The sequence below is a fragment of the Mastigoproctus giganteus genome, chromosome 11 (assembly GCF_048544385.1).
Source record: "Mastigoproctus giganteus isolate SK-2022 chromosome 11, ASM4854438v1, whole genome shotgun sequence".
Lineage (NCBI taxonomy): Eukaryota > Metazoa > Arthropoda > Arachnida > Uropygi > Thelyphonidae > Mastigoproctus > Mastigoproctus giganteus.
In genome coordinates this window covers 147,767,791-147,789,196 of record NC_143585.1, presented here as the reverse complement: position 1 = coordinate 147,789,196, position 21,406 = coordinate 147,767,791, and the positions used below count along the sequence as shown (strand labels likewise).

Here is a 21,406-nt window from a genome sequence, read left to right as displayed (position 1 = left end):
CAATTCCAGGCTCCTGCAATGGGATCTCATTGTGGTGTTTAAGGCTTTGAATGGTTTGAGCAAGCTCAATGCCGACAGGATTGTTCCTTTTGCTCAGACTACTCATATAGTAGAGCATAAATTCAAGTTGAGGAGGGACGGTTGCACAATGGATGTGTGGAAATTTGCCATTAGCCAGCGAGTTGTCCATTGCTGGATCGACCAGTTTTCCGTTGTTGTGGAAGATTTTAATTTGAATAAATTCAAGGATGAACTAGACTATTGGTGGGGATGGGGAAGTGAAATTATTATTTTTTTTTCCCGTTGATGCTGTATTTAGCTTGCTGTCTTAGATCATATGCACTACTAATGCTTGTACTAATGTTTAAGGCTTTGAATGGTTTGAGCAAGCTCAATGCAGACAGGCTGCCAGGGCAGGTGATGGGTTTTGTCAATGATATATACGAATTTTGCTAGCAGGGAAAAGGAGGTGATTATCCCTCTGTATAAGGCAATGGTCAGGCCACGCCTTGAGTACTGCGTACAGGTCTGGAGGCCTCATTTTATGAAGCATGTAGATTTACTTGAGCGTGTACAGAGAAGGGCAACAAGATTGGTGAGGGGAATGAAGGGATCCTCTTATCAAGAGAGGCTTAAGTTCTGCAAATTGCAGTGGCTGGAGACTAGGCACCTGCGCGGTGATCCGATTGAGGTGTACAAGGCCTTGAATGGGTTCAGCATGCTGAATTCTGATGGGATCCTTCCATTTGTTCAGATTACGAACCTAAGGGGGCATAAATTCAAATTAAGAAAGGACAGATGTAGAATAGATGTGCGGAAATTTGCCTTTAGCCAGCGGGTGGTTAATTGCTGGAACAAACTTCCATCTGTCGTTGTGGAAGTTAGGTTGAATAAATTTAAGGAGGAACTGGACAGGCATTTGGAGGGAATGGTGTGATTTTTTTTTTTTTTTCTGGTTGATGCTGCATAAGCTCATACATTTGCTTTCTTGCATCACATGCCACTACTACTACTACTACTGTACTAAAGTGACCAGACGTCCCGGATTTTAGCATTAGCATTAGCATTAGTAGAGGTATTTGATGCAAGAAAGCAAGCTTATGCAGCATCAGCCAAAAAAAAAAAAAAAAAAAGTAACATAAATAAATAAAAATAACCACTTCCACTTCACCCCTCTGTTCGTTCGAAATACCTGTCCAGCTGAGCCTTAAACTTATTTAGGCTATCAACTTCCACGACAAGGGATGGAAGTCTGTTCCACCCACCAACCACCCGCTGGCTAAAGGCAAATTTCCGCACATCTATCCTACATCTGTCTTTCCTCAATTTGAATTTATGCCCTCTCAGGTGATTTTTCTGAACTAGAGGAAGAATCCCATCAGCATTGAGCATGCTCAAACCATTCAAGGCTTTGTACACCTCTATCAGATCACCCCGCTGGTGCCTAGTTTCCAGACACTGTAATTTGCAAAACTTAAGCCTTTCTTCGTAAGAGAACCCCTTTGTCCCATTCACCAATCTAGTTGCCCTTCTCTGTACTCGTTCCAGCAGCTCTACATCCTTCCTGAAATGAGGCCTCCAGGCCTGTATACAGTACTCTAGGTGTGGCCTGACCATTGCCTTATACAAGGGAATAATCACCTCCTTATCCCTGCTAGAAAAATTCCTATATATCATTGACAATACACCATGAGCTACTCTTGCAGCTCGTCTGCACTGCTCAGAGAACTTCATATCTGCCTGCACCACCACCCCCAGGTCCCTTTCATTCTCTACCACTGTCAGTGTAGTACCACAGAGTTGATACGTTGCTCTGGGGTTGCTGTTTCCCATATGTAGTACTTTACATTTGTCAATGTTAAACTTCATTTGCCACCTCGAAGCCCATCTGCTCAACCTTTCCAAATCCTGTTGCAGCAGCATAGTGTCAGTAGTGTCCTTGACAACCCTGCCAACCTTCGTATCGTCTGCAAACTTGGACATTAAGCCTGATATACCATCATCAATATCATTTATAAATACAGAAAACAATAAAGGCCCCAATACTGAACCCTGAGGGACTCCACTAATTACATTAGTCCACGATGAGCAGTGTCCATTGATTACCACTCTCTGTCTTCTCCCCCTCAACCACCCCTTTATCCATAGCAGCAACTTGCCTCCAATGCCACACTGCTCCAATTTGTGCAGCAGTCTTCCATGTGCAACAGTATCAAAAGCCTTTCTAAGATCCAAGTATATAATATCAAAGTTATTCCCTGCATCCAGTTCTTTTGTGACTGCATCATAGTATCCAATCAAATTGGTCAGGCAAGATTTAAGTTGTTCTAATTTTTAAGAAAATTTCACTCCACATATATTACCCCCAGGGGCTCACATCTGGTGAGTATGGGCATGGCACACCCAGGGTCCTGAGCTGGATATCATCATTCTTCTCTTTCTTGGTGATTCCTTTTGATCTCTCTCTCTCTCTCTCTCTCGGGAATTTTTTCTTTTTTTTTGGCTGGTGCAGCATAAGCCTCAAGCTTCCTTGCACCATATGGCTAATAATAATAATAATAATAATATAGGTATTTCAGTGAAATAAAACAAATATATGTGAAAAAAAAAATGTAAAATCGATGTCCCGCATTGGAGGACTAAGGATCTGGTCACTTTAGCTTATATAAATTTAAATTTTAACTGTAGTAGATTTCATTCACTCTTCATTACCAAAAGTATACTTCACATCTTCGTTTTTCTCCCCGAGAATTTTACTGCTGCAGTAGTCGTCGTTATATGAGAAAGCGGGTGAGGAAGTAGGGGGGGGGATCATATTGCTACTGAAGAATCATGGGTAGTAACCAAATTACTTTTGAGCGTGGTGTGTTTGTATGACACTGTTGTAAGGTACGATAATTTTTTTCACTTCTTCTGTTTATTTGTTTTTCATTCAAAATTTTAAATGGTGGAAATGATGGAAAGGGAGTTTTCAGGTAAGATAATGTCCTTTATAACGTAATTAACAGAGTTAAGATTGTACTGTATATGACTTTTTCTTCACACGATCATTTTCCATACTGGTATCGTGAACTTCAAGACACGGATTTTGTTTATTTTAGATGAAAATGCGATAGACATCACATTTTCATCTAAAATATACATATAATAAATAAATAAATAATAATAACAACTGCACTTTGATGGCACAGTAACGATCTTTTAAATTTAAATTATGTTTCGGAGTTCAATTTTTTCTTTTTCTTTATTTTTTTCTCGCCGTAATCGAAATTAGACTTACAATATTTAAAATAATTAACAGATCTGTTCGTTAACTATTCTGTTCAAGGCAGTGCACCAAGTATATAGTTGGCCAACGCAGTGTTGAGACAGTTTGCACTGAGAAAACACAAATGACAGAGTAGGAGCGAAGGCCACACGACTCTGATCAGTATAATGAACAACTATACAGACAAATAGAGTGGGCCTGTAAATCCGAATATTTTAAAAATGGGGCGCCGAACTCCAGATATTGGTGGAACTTACCATGTGATTTCCATTCCTGCAATTAAACAGTATCAGAAATTTTCTGGTTTTATTGGATGTCTGTTTTCTATATCAGCATATTAGAGATGCAACAAGAGAAAACAATACGTGATCTAATTGTTAACCGTTTAAGAATGTTTGGCTAAAAGAAACACTAAGTGGCAGTGAACATGATGTAGTAGTAGTGGCATGTGATACAAGAAAGCAAGTGTATGAGCTTATGCAGCATCAGCCAAAAAAAAAAAAAAAAAAAATCACACCATTCTTTCCAAATGCCTGTCCAGTTCCTCCTTAAATTTATTTAACCTATCAACTTCCACAACGACAGATGGAAGTTTGTTCCAGCAATTAACCACCTGCTGGCTAAAGGCAAATTTCCGCACATCTATTCTACATCTGTCTTTTCTTAATTTGAATTTATGCCCCCTTAGTTTCGTAATCTGAACACGTGGAAGGATCCCATTAGAATTGAGGGTGCTCAATAAATTCAAGGCTTTATACACACCAGTCAGATCACTGCACAGGTGCCTAGTCTCCAGCCACTGCAATTTGCAGAACTTAAGCTTCTCTTCGTAAGAGGATCCCTTCATTTCCCTCACCAATCTTGTTGCCCTTCTCTATACGCGCTCAAGCAAATCCACATCCTTCCTGAAATGAGGCCTCCAGACCTGTACGCAGTACTCAAGGCATGGCCTGACCATTGCCTTATACAGAGGGACAATCACCTCCTTTTCCCTGCTAGCCAAATTCCTATATATCATTGATAAAACTGGCAGCCTGTCTGCATTGCTCAGAAAACTTCATGTCTGCCTGCACAATTACTCCCAGGTCTTTTTCATTTTCTACCACCTTAAATGTAGTACCATACAGTTGGTAAGTTTCTCTGGGGTTACTTCTAGGCATATGCAGTACTTTGCATTTGTCAAGGTTAAACTTCAGTTGCCACTTCTTAGCCCATCTGCCCAAATTATGTAGATCCTGTTGCTGTAGCACACTGCCATTACTGTCATTAACAACCCTGCCAACCTTTGTATCATCTACAAACTTCGACACTAAGCCTGATATACCTTCATCAATATCATTGATAAATATACAAAACAACAGAGGACCCAACACCGAACCCTGTGGGACTCCACTAATAACATCAATCCACGAAGAGCAGCACCCATTAATTACCATCCTCTGTCTTCTCCCACTCAACCATCCTTTTATGCATTGTAGCAACTTACCCTTAATACCATTCTGCTCCAATTTGTACAATAGTCTTCCATGCGCAACAGTGTCAAAAGCTTTCCTGAAATCCAAATATATGATATTAAAATTATTTTTTGCGTATGTATTTATGTGGAATTTATTTAAAGATGTAACTACTGTCAAGAGTAAAGTGAAGGGATGTTGCTTTTGTAAAAGTAACTACAGTAGGGTCAGGCAGTTTTAAAATTCTTTTCAGTGGGACCATTTGCCAATTCTAAATGGGAAGCATTCAGGTAACTATTAGGCTTTTTATACCAAGTAAGAGATACTGTTCAAGATTTAGACCTAAATGGATATCCAGAGATGGACTGGCCATAAGACTTTCCAGGGGGGGGACCCCCTTTGGGCTGCAGGCTGGTCTGATTTTGGTCATAAATGCTTGTATGAGGCTGCTACAAGTTTTACTCTGGTAAGAATTTTTGACCCGCCTCTGTGGATGTCAGATAAACTGATGAGACTAGTGTCGGAAAGAAAAAAAAGTGCATTTCAAGGGTCTGATATTTTGCAAGTTACTTGGAATTTGCACTGTTCAGAATTTCTTACAAATTAAAAATTTTTTTAACTTGTAAATTAAAAAAAATTAATTTTTTATATAAAAATACAGGATTACCATGCGATTTCCATTCCTGTTAAGATGTTCCATTGACTTTATTCTTTTCCCTGCAACAGAATTGAAGTTTACAAGTCTACTTGTTTATGTTGCCCTTTGTGAATAGGAGACTTATTTGCATACTTCCAATCCAAAGAACCTCCAAGGATGCTCCCATAATTATGGAAGGTTTGCTTATATCTTTTGCTGCTTCTTTTAATATAATTGGTTAGATCCCATCAACCCTGGGTGCTTTACTTAGATGCTTGAACCTTTCTCTACTTCAAACTCCCACACTTCAAAGTGTAGGGGGGGGTCAAAAGGTGAAGCAAGCAATTACAATCCTGTGAGTTTGACTTCTGTTTCTAGGGAAAATAATAGTCACTGTTTCAAGAAGTAATGTAGGAGTATCTAGACTGGAATGCAGTTATATGGCATTCACAGCATTATTTTTTAAGAGGTGAATGTACTATGATGCAGTAATAAAGGAACTTGAGGGAAAAAAATAGTTTTGACATTGTATATGTTGATTTCAGAAATGCTGTTGATACTGTTACACAGATTAGACTGCTGTGCATATTGAAACAGTGGCATTAGTTGGGAAGTTACTGCTGTGGATAAAGGGATGGTTGATGGAGAGAAGACACAGAGTGGCTATCAATGGGCAATGCTCTTCTTGGACTAACATTAATAGTGGAGGCTCCCAAGATTCAGTGCTTGGCCCATTGTTGTTTTCACTATTTATTAATGAAGGCATATCACACTTAATGTCTATTTTTGCAGATGATTCAAAGGTTGGCAGTGTAGTTAATGACACTAATCAGGGTATGGTACTACAACAAGATCTATCAGAATTTGGCAGATGTGGTAAGTAGCAGTTGAAGTTCAGCATTTACAAATGCAAGTTACTTCATAAGGGTAACAGTAATCATTACATCTGGCATAATGTTAGTTGGTAGTTTGAATAAATTTAATGAGAATTAGTTAGATTATTAGAGGCATGTTAAGCAGGTTTTGCAGTTTTAGGGGCCTTATTAAATCACATTTATTCCTGTTACATTATGGATACTTTCTGGATAATGGGCATCAATACATTCAGATAAAGCTGTGTAAGATATTACTTAATTATGTAATTAAGTTACAGTATCACTTTTGATTCTTTCTTTCCTGCTCAAATAACTAGATTAGCCCTACATGTTTGTAAAACGTTTGCAGTATTATATTGGCTTTTAATGTGTTTTTATGGCCATAAAGATTTAAACTGCTTAGATAATACAGTGGTTCTCAGAAAAAAAAACTTGGTGTTTACAGTGAGTTCCTGTGATGTATTACTTTCAAACAGATGCTCTTGCTGAAAGTATAATTGGCCATTTGTTCAAAAGATAGGTCATTGCTCTGATAGCTTGTTTCGATACTGACTGGTTTCTCATGAGATAGCCAAAGCTGGATTTACTGAAGTGCAGTTGCTTCATAGCTCCAAGTTTGTGGACACCCTAGAATGATGAAATTACTGTTGGTTTGGGGGGCCTTTTTTTTTATTTTTTTATGTCCTCTAAAAATATATGGGCTGGGATCCCAAATTACCTAAATATGGCATTGAAGGTGGTCTCTACTTAACTTACTCAGACAGAACAGTTGTAAAGAAGTTGTTTGATGCCAGCTGTCTGAAGTAGCAAATTCAAAAGAGCTTTAGTATAGCTAATGCTATGCATGACCTCGCAGAAATTGTAAGGAGTTTGCAGGACTGTCTTGTCATTTCATGTGTTTTTGTTGTTGGCAGGATTTTTAACCACTTAGCTAATGCAATGGCTTTTTAAGGGCCTCACAGTAGAATAAAACTTTGCTTTTATAACAGACTGTTTTATTTCTATTTGATATTTAGATATTTCTATTTGAAAGAAGTTTGAAATAGATGGCTTGGCCAAAAGGTTAATTGACTATTTCTTTAAAAGATGAGACTACTACGACAGCCATTTCAGGACTCACTGGTCCCTCATTAAATAGAATGTGGTCTCTAATGACATGAATACTGAGATAAAACAGTCGTAAAGAAGTAGTTTGGTGTGAGTTGTAATGCTGTGAGTATTAAAACTAAACGGTTTAATCCTGCTGGCTGCAAAAAAAACACAACGAAGGACAAGATAATTGCCATTCCAGTTGTTCTTCCATGTAGATAGACAACTGATTGCAGTTTGTCTGAGGCCATATAGTATTAACTATCTTATAACTCTGAAGCTCTGATGCCATATACCACATGTCAGCCCACAAACATCTCTTTACAAACATTTTGTCTGAATACTGTCACTAAAGATCATCTATCTGAAAGAGGACCAGAGAGTCCTGAAAACAGGCTGTCATAGCAGTCTCATCATAAGCTACCATGGAAATTTGTAAATGCAAAGTTTGTTCTGTCATGAGCATTAAGGCCATTGAATTATCTAACAGGGTAAATCCTGCACATTGCAAAAACACATGAAAGAACAAGATAGTCATGCCAACTCTGCAATTTTTCTGAGGACATTAGCATTAGTAGTATGATGCAAGAAAGCAAGCTTATATAGCATCATTAGTTATACTTTAAGTAGTAAGTGTATCAGTGTTGTTTACAAACAGGATGTATCTAAAAGATATGCACTGGGTCGGCTTATTGTGTCATGTTAGAACTGCCAGGCTGAGGAACTTTTCACTGCTGATTACACTGGTCAATAGCTAAAATGTTTCGGAAATAAAATTAGGCAGTTTACTAATATTAACTTGCTAATTACGAATATGACAGTTGAAATGGATTATTAGTTCTAGTTTTGATGATACTATACATGTCACTTTCAGCATGTTTTTGCTTGATTTTTGGGGAAATTTGGCCTTGTGGGGCAGCACTGTAGATATTGATGCTGAGTCGCATTGTTTTCTGTCTAGACATGTCATTCAGTCTCAGCCAAGCAGCTACCTGAATATACCATCTGCTATTTGACCGGTACCCACAGAGAAGGACCTCTGATACTTCAGCTACCAGCTGAACATTTTAGTCATGTGATGGCCTAGGTAAATCACTTTAACCCTCCACATCAACAGATCCTGATTTTATTTCCAATTTCCTCTCTGCAGAGTCATGCAAAATGAATTAAATGATCTCATCAGAGATCTTGATTTAGCAAAAAATAAGGCAGAACTTTTAGGCTCAAGACTGCAACAGCGGAATCTCCTAAAAGATAATGTTATTGTATCATATACCGTTGCCGCCAAAAGAATTTAACCCAGTTTTTTAAAATGTAAAATAACTTTCTTGCCTGCACTGACATCAGTGGTTTAATGGACTCACTTAATATTAACCACAACCCTCAAGACTTCATTGATTTTTATAATTTTCAGTTTAAAAACAGTGCTACTGCATGAAGGCAATGTACTATCATCAATTCCAATAAGCCAGGCAGTTCAGAAAGAATCATACGATGGTGATGAAGCTTATCAAATCCAAGGAGTACCAATGGCAGATTTGTGATGACTCAAAAATTATTGCCATCTTGTTATGAATGCAGCAGAGAGACAGAATTTTGCTGTTTTCTTTGCAAATGGGACAGTAGAACATGGTCTTCTCATTATACAAAAAAAGGCTTGCCTTCAAGGTAATCACTTAATCCAGGGATAAAAAATGTCCATTACATCCACTAGTTCAGGCAAGCAAAATCCTGTTACTTCCTCCATACATAAAATTGGAATTTATGAAACAATTTGTTAAGGCCATGGATCAAGATGGACCAGTTTTCAAATGCCTCAAAGAAAAATTTCCAAGACTTTGTGAGGCCAAAGCAAAGGAATGCATGTTCATTGGCCCACAGATACAGGACTTCCCAATGATAACCACTTTGACCAGATCCTCCATGGTGATGAGAAAGTGGCCTGGAATGCTTTTAAACTTGTAGCAACAAACTTTCTGTTAAACAACAAAGTAGATAACTATAAATAGCTTGTGGGAAATCTTTCATATTGTAAATTAGGCTGCAACGTGTCCTGTGCAATGGTGCATTAAGGATGAGCATGGCGAGATGTTCCATCAGGACATCTCGGTGGAGAAGTGGTACCAAGGCAAAAAGGGCTCTAACAAGAGATGGCTCAGATGTGGGGTACAAATGACAGGCAAAGAAGCATAAATTGTGAATCAAGTGATTTTATGTATTTTGCTGATCAATGTGATTTAATGTTTTTTTTTTTTTTTTTTTATTCAATAACTAAAAATGTATCAATTCTTATTATTTTAAACTGGTTTGTAAAGTTTTTATTTACTATAATATAACATGGTTTTCAAAATAAGATATATTAAAACAGTACATTGGATGTTCTTTTTTCTCATTTTAGTCCTACTTAGTGTATTTTTTTAGAATTTAAGACATCACAGGTATTTTCAAAACTTGAGCAAAATAATTTTTTTAATTCTATTTTCTCAACTTTGTACATGCAACACGATACAGAAAAAATATTTTCATCGAAGAAATAAAAAAATATTGAAAATTTGTTGATCAGCATTATCAGTGAGTTACTATGGCAAACGCAATAAATTAATTACAACTGTCCAAAATAGATTCATAAATTCTAAAACAGCTGCATTGTACTTTATTGTTGCATTTTAAATAATTTTGTCACTAAGGTTGCTAAACTGTTAACAATTGTTTACAATATTTTATTTCAGTGTAATTTTCTATTTTTTAATGTTCAAAACAATTCAATATTTAAAAACCAAATAAAGGGTTAAATGGCTGAATATTCTTTATTCAGCCATTCAGTCAGATATGAGGTTTTCTGAGCAGTGCAGATAGGTGTCAATGATATACAGGATTTTTGATAGTGGGAGGGATTTTTGATAAGGGAGTGATTATACCATTGTATAAGCCAATGGTCATGCCACGCCTTGAGTACTGTGTACACTTCTGGAGGCCTCATTTTAGGAAGGAGTAGAGTTGCTTGAGAAAGTACAGAGAAGGGTAACAAGATTGGTGAAGGGAATGAAGGGGGTCCTCTTACCAGGAAAGGTTTAAGTTCTGCAAATTGTAGCTTCTGGAGACTAGGCACCTGTGAGGTGATCTGATTTAGGTGTATAAGGCTTTGAATGGTTGTGCAGGCTCAATTCTAATGGTATTCTTCCACTTGCTCAGATTATGAATCTAGGTGGCCATAAATTCCAATTGTGGAAAGAAATTTGTGAAATTTATAGAGGATTATGACCACGTACCTAATACCATGTTGGGTCACTCTTTGCATGGATATCCACACTCTTTCCCAAGGCAATGTGTCCACCAGATCTCTGAAGACGTTCACAGGGATTGGCAGCCATGCTGCCTGCACAGATTTCCACAGTGGCAAAATAGACGACTGTTGCATATCCATATGCCTCAATTCCTCAAAACATCCCATAGGTGTTCGGTTGGATTGAGGTCAGCTGAATTTTGCGGCCAATCAAGATGGGTGATATTTTCACAGTGTCTCTCGAACCACCTGTGCACAGTGCAAGTCCGATGATACGGCACGTTATTGTCGTGGAAGATCTCGTTTCTGTCCAGAAAAAATGCAACATGGTAGTATGCACACAATCTCCTAAGAGCTGCCTCAGCGAAACGTTGGTCCTTACACACCATGGCACCGTGGATGATGGGTCCACGGACCCTTGCTTGCACCACACAAAGGTGTCTGTTGACATGTTGCACCAGATATTTGGATTCATGCAACCAACACACTTGTTTCCAGTCCCCATTGGCCAACTGGCATATTGTTGGCACTGCAATGTCAACTGATGCAGAGTGACCTGCCATTGAGCATGTACAATGCACTGCACCCTTTGCTCAACATGAACAGTATTCTCCCCGGGACCTATCGAATGAGTGCACTGCCCGATGAATTTAACTGACCACTTGGCTAAAATTTAAGCGATTCTCGTTGTACCATATGGTACTGCTCACTGATCTTGATCAATATTAATTCAAACATACTATACAAAGTATTACACTTCCCCACCTGGCTGGAAAACTTTTCTGGAGAAAACGCTGCTTTACAGTTCTGCTGGTAGGAAATGGTTTCCTGTTTGACACCATTCTTTTCACATCTTAACCTTTACATTCAGTTCTCCAATCTAAGAAGGCAGATAAAAAACAATATCAATTTGGCCTAACCAAAATCACTTAGCTAACCTACAGAATGCAATGCTAAACAGACATGATATGGGTCCATTCTGGAAGCATTGGAAAATAGGTTATAAAAAACACAAAAATATGAACAAAATGGAGACCATTCAATCAGATGAATTTGCAAATTTCTACAATGAACTATATACTGAAAAAGCTGATCACAGCAGTAAGCTTGATAACACCTCTCCCTCCTCATATTTCAGTGATACCCTGACACAATTTGAAGTCAACACAGAGACTTTATTGAATACCCTTAACAAATTTAAATTAAGTTATGACACAAACACCGGCAGTTTCCCCATGGCACACTGGAAACACTGCTTTGTTGTGTTGCAACAACAACTTATACATCTGATCAAAGCCATTTTCACTATCACCCCTCTTTTTAAAAAGGGGGCTAAAGACACACCTTCCTCATTTCGACCCATACACAAATTTAACCCCCTAAGCAAGATCATTGAGAACTTCCTTTACTCTCAACTCTGCTCCTTCATGAAAAATAAATTCAGCCACATTCATTACGGCTTCCTAATGGGCAGATCAACAGTGACTAACCTACTCTCCATAGAACATGACATAAAATTTAGCCTTGATAATAACAAACAGATAGACATTATATATCTGGACCTACAGAAAGCCTTTGACTCAGTACCACACAAGTTGCTTTGCCTCAAATTAAAGTACATAGGTTTATCAAGTAATGCCTTATCACTTATGTCTAACTTCCTTGACAACAGGAAAAGCAGAGTTCATTTTGAAGGAAGATACTCCTCCACTTTCCATATACAAAGGGGAGTCCCACAGGGTTCCCCTCCGGGGCCACTACTCTTTGCTGTATATATATATTAACGACATACAAGATTGTATGCAACATGTTGACATCAAAGTGCTCTCATACGCAGATGACTTGAAAATATACAAAACCATCAAAACAACACAAGACTGTGAATCACCCGATGGATCACAAAAAATGGTCTAACACTAAAGACTATCACAAAAAATACAAGATTAATTATCCCTATAAAGCTAATAATCATGAGCTATTGAGAATACATGAGGTTTCAGATTTGGGAAGGTGGTTTTCTGACAAGGGAAACTTCAACACACATGTAAATAAAACTACAGCTAAGGCCTCCAAATCCCTTGGACTGCTTAAAAGAATCTGCTTCGATTTCACCAACGTACAGCTCATAAAAACAGCTTGCATAATGATAATCAACCCAATTCTAGAATATGCCTCAAATCTGGAATCCTCACACCAAAATTCTTATAAAACAACTGGAATGTATTCAGAAATCCATAGTCAGATTCCTGGTGTACAAATCTAGGCTGGAATTGAACACAAAATCCTACGATGAATGGTGCATTCACTTCGGGATTGTACCACTCTACCAAAGAAGAGCTGCGGCAGACTGCAAATTCCTAATGCATCTCGTGGCTGGAAAGTTGGATGCCCCCGAGCTGCTCTACCTCATCAACTTCAGCTGTCCTCCAAGAGCCTTGAGAAGACAAAATATGTTGGCGCAAGAGCCATTCAGAACTGATCAACTCAGATTCCATTACTTCAACAGAACTGCAAAATTGCTAAATGAATCCAACATTGATATCCTAAATGAAAACATTAATATCAAAAAAGAGCTACAAAGGTTTTACAATCAAACTACTAGAGAATGAAAATAAATGACTAATTTAATAATAACGACAATCATCATAATAATACTATAAAGATAGGTATACTTAGCTTTAACAAAAAAAAAAAAAAAAATTTTTTTTTTCAATGAACAAAGATAACAAATAACAATTAGGGAAAAAAAAAAATAGGGATAACAATAAGAATAATAACACAAATCAATCAATGCAACTACTTAATGCGAACTGTCAAGAAAAGAAAACAACAAAAAATGTCTCTGTTACCACAGCTTTGCTCAAATGCAAATCGTTTGTAACGTATGATATGCATTGTATATGTTGTAAATTGACCTTGTATATTTGAAATTGTATATTGAGACCTGACATTGTGTACAGATTGTAAATAGAATTATTACTGTATTGCTACTGTCAAATTCCTCCTCTGTAAGGCTTCAGCTGTTTTGGAGTAATAATAATAAAAAAAAAAAAAAAACCTCAGTGGGCTGTGAGAAACTTACAAGTTTCTCACAACCGTTTCTGATATGGAAGCACAAACACATGAGCTCTAAGAATCATGCCATTTTGAAACCGTGATATTTTGACTGTCCCATAACTGCTACTTTATCACTTTGACTTGCATGACCAGATACAAATTACCACTAGCTTATAAAGCTGTTTAACTTTTTATACTTGGAGCTATGTGATATGGTTAATTATGAATGAGGTGGTCATAATTCAGTGATCACTGGGTATATTAAGTGGTGGCCAAAGCCATTTTTCTTATTTAGTAATGAACCAAAAAAATTTGCTATTTAGTGCACTGATCTCATATTCTGCAGGCATCTTTGCTATCACTTGCCTTGTATATTGCACTATTCTAAAGAACACGCACTGCTCCAGTGGAGAAATATATATTTGGTTTTATTTAAAGTGTTTGCCTTTGCCCAGACTTCATTTTCAACTCAGTTCTTTTTGGATTCTCGTTGGTTAGCACGTAGGCAATGCAAAGACATTAGCAATCCAGTGGTGAGCAGTGTCCACAATATAAGAGACACGAGAGGGTACACAAATAAAATTAGTCAGTTTAATGATTGGAGAAATCCAGTGTTATAAAGTATTATTGTAAGTAGTGGACAAATCCATTTTTCCCCATAAGAAAACCAATTATACTTTGTAGTACTCATTTGTATTTCATTGCCCATTTGTACTTATTTATATCTGAAGACTCTTCTGAATGTCTCACCTGTTATACTACAAAAACCATCCAACGTTTGATATCAGTTGCTCCCATTTTAACAAAGAACTGTATACAGCTTTTAGAATGCTCATAGTCATGTAAACTTCGTGCTCGAAAACATTTTAGTGGTCAAAATGATGCTGTAGATGTTTTTTATTATCCCCAAATGATTAACTATTATAACCAAATAATAATAATAATGACATGGGAAAGAAAAGTCCCAAATGGTAAAGGCTTTAGATAGTACAATTTCATCTCAGGTGGAAAAAAAAATAAAATATACCATATGTATCTAATCATAAGTGGATTGCATTATAGCCTTAGATGCTGTTGTACCAATAACTACGATATAAAAAAAAACCTAAAAACTGAGCAGGATAATCAACATTTATACCTGGCATTCATATCTGGCAAGCTGGTGTTTTTAATTCTCTTCCTTCTAGTGTTTACATAAATAGTCTTTACTGCTTTTCTTTGCCAGAGACATATTGTAATCTTCACTAGCTTGCCTAAAATCCTTTGTGACTTGATTGCAAACTATCTTAGGTGTGCTGGAGGCTTTTGTATCACCTGATAATTTTTATGCCTCCCAAGTATTTTTCTTCTGATCCATGAGTCAGAAATCCATGAGGCAAGAAAGCAAGCTTTTTTGGCTGAGGCTGCATAAGCTTGCTTTCTTGCATCAAATGCCTCTACTAATGCTAATATCCATTTAGGTGTAAAAAGCCTGGTATCTGCTGCGATTACTTCCCTGAATGTAACCCATTTAAAATTCTGTTGGTAACATCCTATTGAATAGAATTTACAAACTGTTCGAGACCACAGTGGTCACCTTTACGAAAACAAACATGCTTCCCTTTGCCCTTGACAGTAGTTACATCTTTAAGTAAATTCTGTATCAGTACACTGTGGACAATTATGTCCACCTTAACCACTAGGCTGCCACCTAGTGGTTAGGGTGGACATAATTCAGTGATCACTGGTGCATTAAGATGTTTTATCTGTAGATTTTAATGCATGGAGTGCTGTTGATAATCAGATCAAGAGTATTGCTTTCTCTCTTGTTGCCTCTAACATACTGATGGAGTCAATTAACTCCTCAAAAGTCTTGCTGTGGCATGTGGAATCTAATCTGTTTGTTTGTGTAATAGTTCATTGTTATACTATCACAGTCATTAGGCCTATAACACACTCCTATTCTCATTTTTGTTTTCCCAGTGACCAAACTGACTCAACACTGCACTGGCTGCCCATGTATACTGGATGTGCTGCCTTAGATTTTATATGCTTCTTAACTAAGAACATAACCCTTACCCCATCACTGTCTGGTTTTTTGTACATGATGTACTCCCCATATTCAATTTCTGAATACCTTATATCTGAGTGACATAGTGTCTTTGATATCCCTACAATGTAGTCATATTAACCAGTATTTCAAATTAATCAAATTGATTTACCATGCTCCTAGCATTGGTGTACATGCAAGTATACAGGGTGTCTCAAAAATAGACGGCATAACTTCAGGAATGGGTTGCTCATATGTAGACAATAAAAATATTTTATATCCACATAGTTCTGGAACTGCTTGGTTTCTGAGTTTTGAAGGTCTGTCTATGACACAACTGTTCACATCACCTTATAGTAATTGTTCAAAATGTCCACCTTCTGCCTGAATACAGGCCTCACATCGACGTCTCATGGACTCGCGAAGACAATGCCAAATTCCTGGCATGTTTCGTATTGTTTCACAACCTGCCACAATTCGATTGCGGAGAGTTTCCACATCAGCTACCGGAGTCGAATATATCAATGACTGTAAATGGTATTCTGCATGTGCTGATTCCAGGAGTGGCATCCATGAGTCAGAAATCCAAAATCTTCTCCTCTACTTCAGGAGTCGTAGACCTTGGTTCGTCCTCTGTCAGCAGCACGAGGTGTAAAGGTCCCATGTTCACAAAGGCGGCGATGGATACCTTCAAACGTTTTCCTGTCTGGACATCTTCGTTCTGGGAACCTTTTGTGGTACAAACAACGAGCCTCCAGAGCGTTGCCATCAGCCAAACCTTACATAAAGTGCATATCCGCTTACTCCTGATTTGACATGGTCGGAAAACACAAGATTCTGTCAGTACCTTGTGCTGAAGGAAATCACCTGTGGGAGATAAGACATTCCGGTTAATAACTCGGGAATCAAGCATTTCCAGAACTATGTTGATATAAAATATTTTTATTGTCTAAATACGAGGAACTCATTCCTGAAGTTATGCCGTGTATTTTTGAGACACCCTGTATACACACCTATTTTTATTCTTAGTAACCCTAACACAGCCCATGTATATTTGTTTCGTGAAGACCCCCAGATGGCCTTTTAATCCCCAATTTAGGGCATTCGTGATTAACAGGCTTGCTCACTTTCACCTCTGCTTGTGGCTGTTATTAATCTCTAAGTCTGAGTATCCCCCTCATATTCTCCACCTCCAGGATAGCAGTGTTCTGACCCCCTAACACTGCCTCAATAGCATCAGCAAATATTCTTGCGCCCTTTCTAATTAAGTATACCCCATCCCTATCAAAACAGTCCCTCCTGTTAGCAAGCACAGACCATGCTGTGAAAAATTTTACGTGAACCTTGCATAGTCTTTTGGCCTGAGTAGATTGACAAGACTGTCTCCTATTGTCCAAGGGTGTCAAGACTACTACTCAGGATTTCTAAGAGGTACAAGCTAAAAGTTATAATGATTTATGCACCAACATCGAGCCATGATGATGAAGAGGTTGAAGAAATGTATACCAAAATTGAGAGTCTTCTAGATGAGTAGAAAACTCACTACACATTCATTATGGGGGACTTCAATGTTATGGTTGGAAAGAGACAAAACAGCACAGAAAGGGGAACTATAGGAAATTTCGGAATTGGTGAAAGAGGTGAAAGACTTGTGGAATTTGCAGAATCTCGAGGATTGTCAGTAATGAACACTTTTTTCAAGAAAAGGGTGGACATGGAAGAGCCCAAATGGATTAACAACTAATGAAATCGAATTCATCCTCACTGACAGAAGATATATTGTGAATGATGTTACCGTCCTGAACAAGGTAAATGTTGGAAGTGATCACAGAATGGTAAGATGCACACTTGATATAGATGTAAGAAAAGAAAGGGAAAACACTGACTTGAGTAAATAATACGAAGGTCTTTGAGATAACAAACGGGGAGAAAAAGCAGTATGTACTGGAACTTAAGAACAAGTTTGAGCTTCTGCAGACAGCTCAGGACCAAGAGATTGACAAGGAATATTACAACTTTCTGAAAGTGATAAAGCCCAAGAAACCTATAGATAAAAAGAAATCAAGAGAAGAAAAAATTGATCAAGAAACACTTGTCATGATGAACTGAAGACGACAAAACGAAAAGATAAACACTGACGGAGAAAATTGAGTATGCTGAGTTATGCAAAGCCATTAGAAAGAGACTCAGAGAGGATATAAGAAGATTTAACACAAGAAAAGTAGAACAAGCATTAAGGGAAAACAAAGGATTTAAATCAGCAGCCATGAGCAGTAATAGAGAAAGACAAATGATACTGAAACTGAAGAATAGCGATGGTGTACTTATAAACAGCAGAGAAGGCATAATTCAAATAGCAGAAGACTACTATAGAAAATTATACAAGGAGGCGAGGGAATGATACCAGCAGTGGGGAAGATGGATCGCAAATTAGTAATACATACGACATACCCGATATCCTTCCTGAAGAGGTAGACATGCGTTGAAGAAAATGAAGAGTCAGAAAGCCCCAGGGGAAGAAGAAGTTACTGTAGAGTTAAAATTGGGAGGAAGAGACATGACACAAAAACTGGCAAGACTCTTCACAAAATGCAGTAGAAAAGGTGTGATGCCTAAGGAGTGGAATAATGCAATCATAGTTTTGCTCCATAAGAAAGGAGATAAATCAGAAATTATAGACCAGTTAGTTTGTTATCCCATATCTACAAGTTGTTCACAAGGGTCATTACTAACAGATTAGAAAGAATACTTGATGAGAATCAACCGAAAGAGCAAGCTGGCTTTAGGACAGGATTCTCAACTATGGATCACCTACACGTAATATCACAGCTAATGGAGAAAGCAAATGAATATAAAACACCATTATGCCTGGCATTTGTGGATTATGAAAAGGCATTTGACTCCATACAGCATAAGGCAATGTTTCAGGCACTGGAAAGACAAGGCATAGATACCCCATATATTATGATTTTGAAGAAAATATATGAGAACGCTACCTCCTTTATTAGACTAGACAAAGACAGTAGGAAATTTAAAATTGAGAAAGGAATTCGACAAGGAGACAATATCTCCGAATCTGTTTACTGCTGCCCTTGAGGAAGCTTTCAGAAGATTAGACTGGTCGCAGAAAGGAGTTACCTAAACAATTTACAATTTGAAGGTGACATTGTGGTCAAGCCACGATCCCAAAGAATTAGAGGAAAATCTTAATCAGTTAAGATGAATATGGCTAAAACAAAAGTAATGATGAAGACGTATCATTGAAGGAGCAGTAATTGAAAAGGTGGAGTCATATACTTATATTGGACAAGCCATTAGCTGTAATAATGATAAATGACTGGAAGTCAAGAGAAGAATAAATTTTGGATGTATAGCATTCAGGAAATATAGTCACATACTGAGGAGCAATATCCCAATTTGTCTGAAATGTAAAATAATGAACCGATGTATACTCCTCACCGTGACTTATAGTTAGTTATTTGGTTTTTAGGAGCATATTGCTCCGGGATATGCGGTGGTCATTCCCTGACCTTTCCACATCCTCTGTATTTGGTGGTGACGGGTTCAAACCCCGGTCTAATCAAGAAGCATGTGCTATGCACTGCTGCTTTCCCCCCCCCCCCCCCCACTACGGAAGCGCCTCCACCATGACTTATGGAAGTGAAACTTCGGCACTCACCAAAATAATAGAAGCTGAGAACTACACAGCAAAGATTGGAACGAATTATATTGGGAATCAGACTGTTAGATAAGAAGAGAAACACATGGATTAGGCAGCAAACTCAAGTAAAGGACATTCTTATCAAAACTAAAGTACTAAAATGGTCTTGGGCAGGACACATAGCTTGAAGACATGATGATGGACTAAGATAATAACAGAATAGTACCCAAGAGGAGCTAGAAGAAAATCTGGAAGACAACGATGGAGATGGACAGATAAAATTAATGAGTTTGTGGGTAGTAAATGGATGGCCATTGCACAAAGCAGAAGGAACTGGAAAGTTGCTGGAGATGCCTTCATCCTGCAGTGGATTAAAAATTGCTAATGATGAGAATGTCGTCTGCTATTATGTCTTTGCAGAATTGCAGATACTTAAAAAAATTTAATTCTAACTCAATATTTTCTTAACATTGTCCTGCTGCTTTTTATTAGCATTAGCATTAGTAGAGGCATGTGATGCAAGAAAGCGAGCTTATTCAGCATCAGCCAAAAAAAAAAAAAAAAAAAAAAAAGCACAACCACCACTCCCATTTCACCCCTCCGTTCGTTTGAAATACCTGCCCAGCTGAGACTTAAATTTGTTTAGGCTGTCAACTTCAACAAGTGATGGAAGTCTATTCCACAAACCAACTGCCCGCTGGCTAAAGGCAAGTTTCCGCACATCTATCCGACATCCGTCCTTCCTCAATTTGAATTTATGCCCTCTCAGGTGATTATTCTGAGCAAGAGGAAGAATCCCATTGGCATTGAGCATGCTCAAGCCATTCAAAGCCTTATACACCTCTATCAGATCACCGCGCCGATGCCTAGTCTCCAGACTTTGTAATTTGCAAAACTTAAGCTCTTTCTTCGTAAGAGCAACCCTTTGTTCCATTCACTAATCTTGTTGCCCTCCTCTGTACTCGTTCCAGCAGCTCTACATCCTTCTTGAAATGAGGTCTCCAGACCTGTACACAGTACTCAAGGTGTGGCCTGACCAATGCCTTATACAAGAGAATAATCACCTCCTTATCCCAGCTAGAAAAATTCCTGTATATCATTGACAAGACACCATGAGCTACTCTAGCAGCCCGTCTGCACTGTTTAGAGAACTTCATATCTGCCTGCACAATTACCTCCAGGTCCTTTTCATTCTCTACCACTGTCAGCGTAGTACCACAGAGTTGATACGTTGATCTGGGGTTACTGTTTCCCATATGTAGTACTTTACATTTGTCAATGTTAAACTTCATTTGCCACCTCTCAGCCCATCTGCTCAACCTTTCCAGATCCTGTTGCAGCAGCATAGCATCAGTAGTGTCCTTAACAACCCTGCCAACCTTTGTATCGTCTGCAAACTTAGACATTAAGCTTGAAATACCATCATCTATATCATTAATAAATACAGAAAACAACAATGGACCCAACACTGAACCCTGAGGAACTCCACTAATAACATTAGTCCACGTTGAGCAGTGTCCATTAATTACCACTCTCTGTCTTCTGCCACTCAACCATCCCTTTATCCATAGCAGCAATTTGCGTCCAATGCCACACTGCTCCAATTTGTGCAGCAGTCTTCCATGCGCAACAGTATCAAAAGTCTTTCCAAGATCCAAATATATAATATCAAAGTTATTCCCTGCATCGAGTTCTTTTGTGACTACATCATAGTATCCAATCAAATTGGTCAGACAAGACCTGCCCTTAACAAAACCATGCTGTGTCTGAGCTATAACTGAATTCTTGTCCAGATGGTCCTGCAGTGCTTCTTTAACCAGTGTCTCCATTAATTTTCCTGGAACCGAAGTTAAACTAACAGGTCTATAATTACTTGTGTCAGCCTTTGATCCTCCTTTGTGAATTGGGGTTACATTTGCACATCTCCAGTTTATGGGTACCTCCCCCGAGTCCAAAGAAGCTCTCATAATTATGGCTAGGGGTTTTCTTACTTCCTTTGCTGCCTCCTTTAATATAACTGGATAGATCCCATCCACCCCGGGTGCCTTTTTTA

At 38.1% G+C, this 21,406-nt stretch overlaps 1 protein-coding gene across 1 annotated transcript in view; it reads left to right on the top strand.

Annotated features, from left to right (window-relative positions):
• The first annotated feature begins 2,864 nt into the window (after positions 1 to 2,864).
• Positions 2,865 to 21,406, top strand: part of LOC150078507 (uncharacterized) — a 123,267-nt gene continuing 104,725 nt past the window's right edge. The window contains exon 1 of the mRNA XM_090384865.1: positions 2,865 to 2,975. Coding sequence (XP_090240991.1) covers positions 2,945 to 2,975 — 31 coding nt within the window. The 5' untranslated portion in view covers positions 2,865 to 2,944. The remainder of the gene's footprint in view (positions 2,976 to 21,406) is intronic.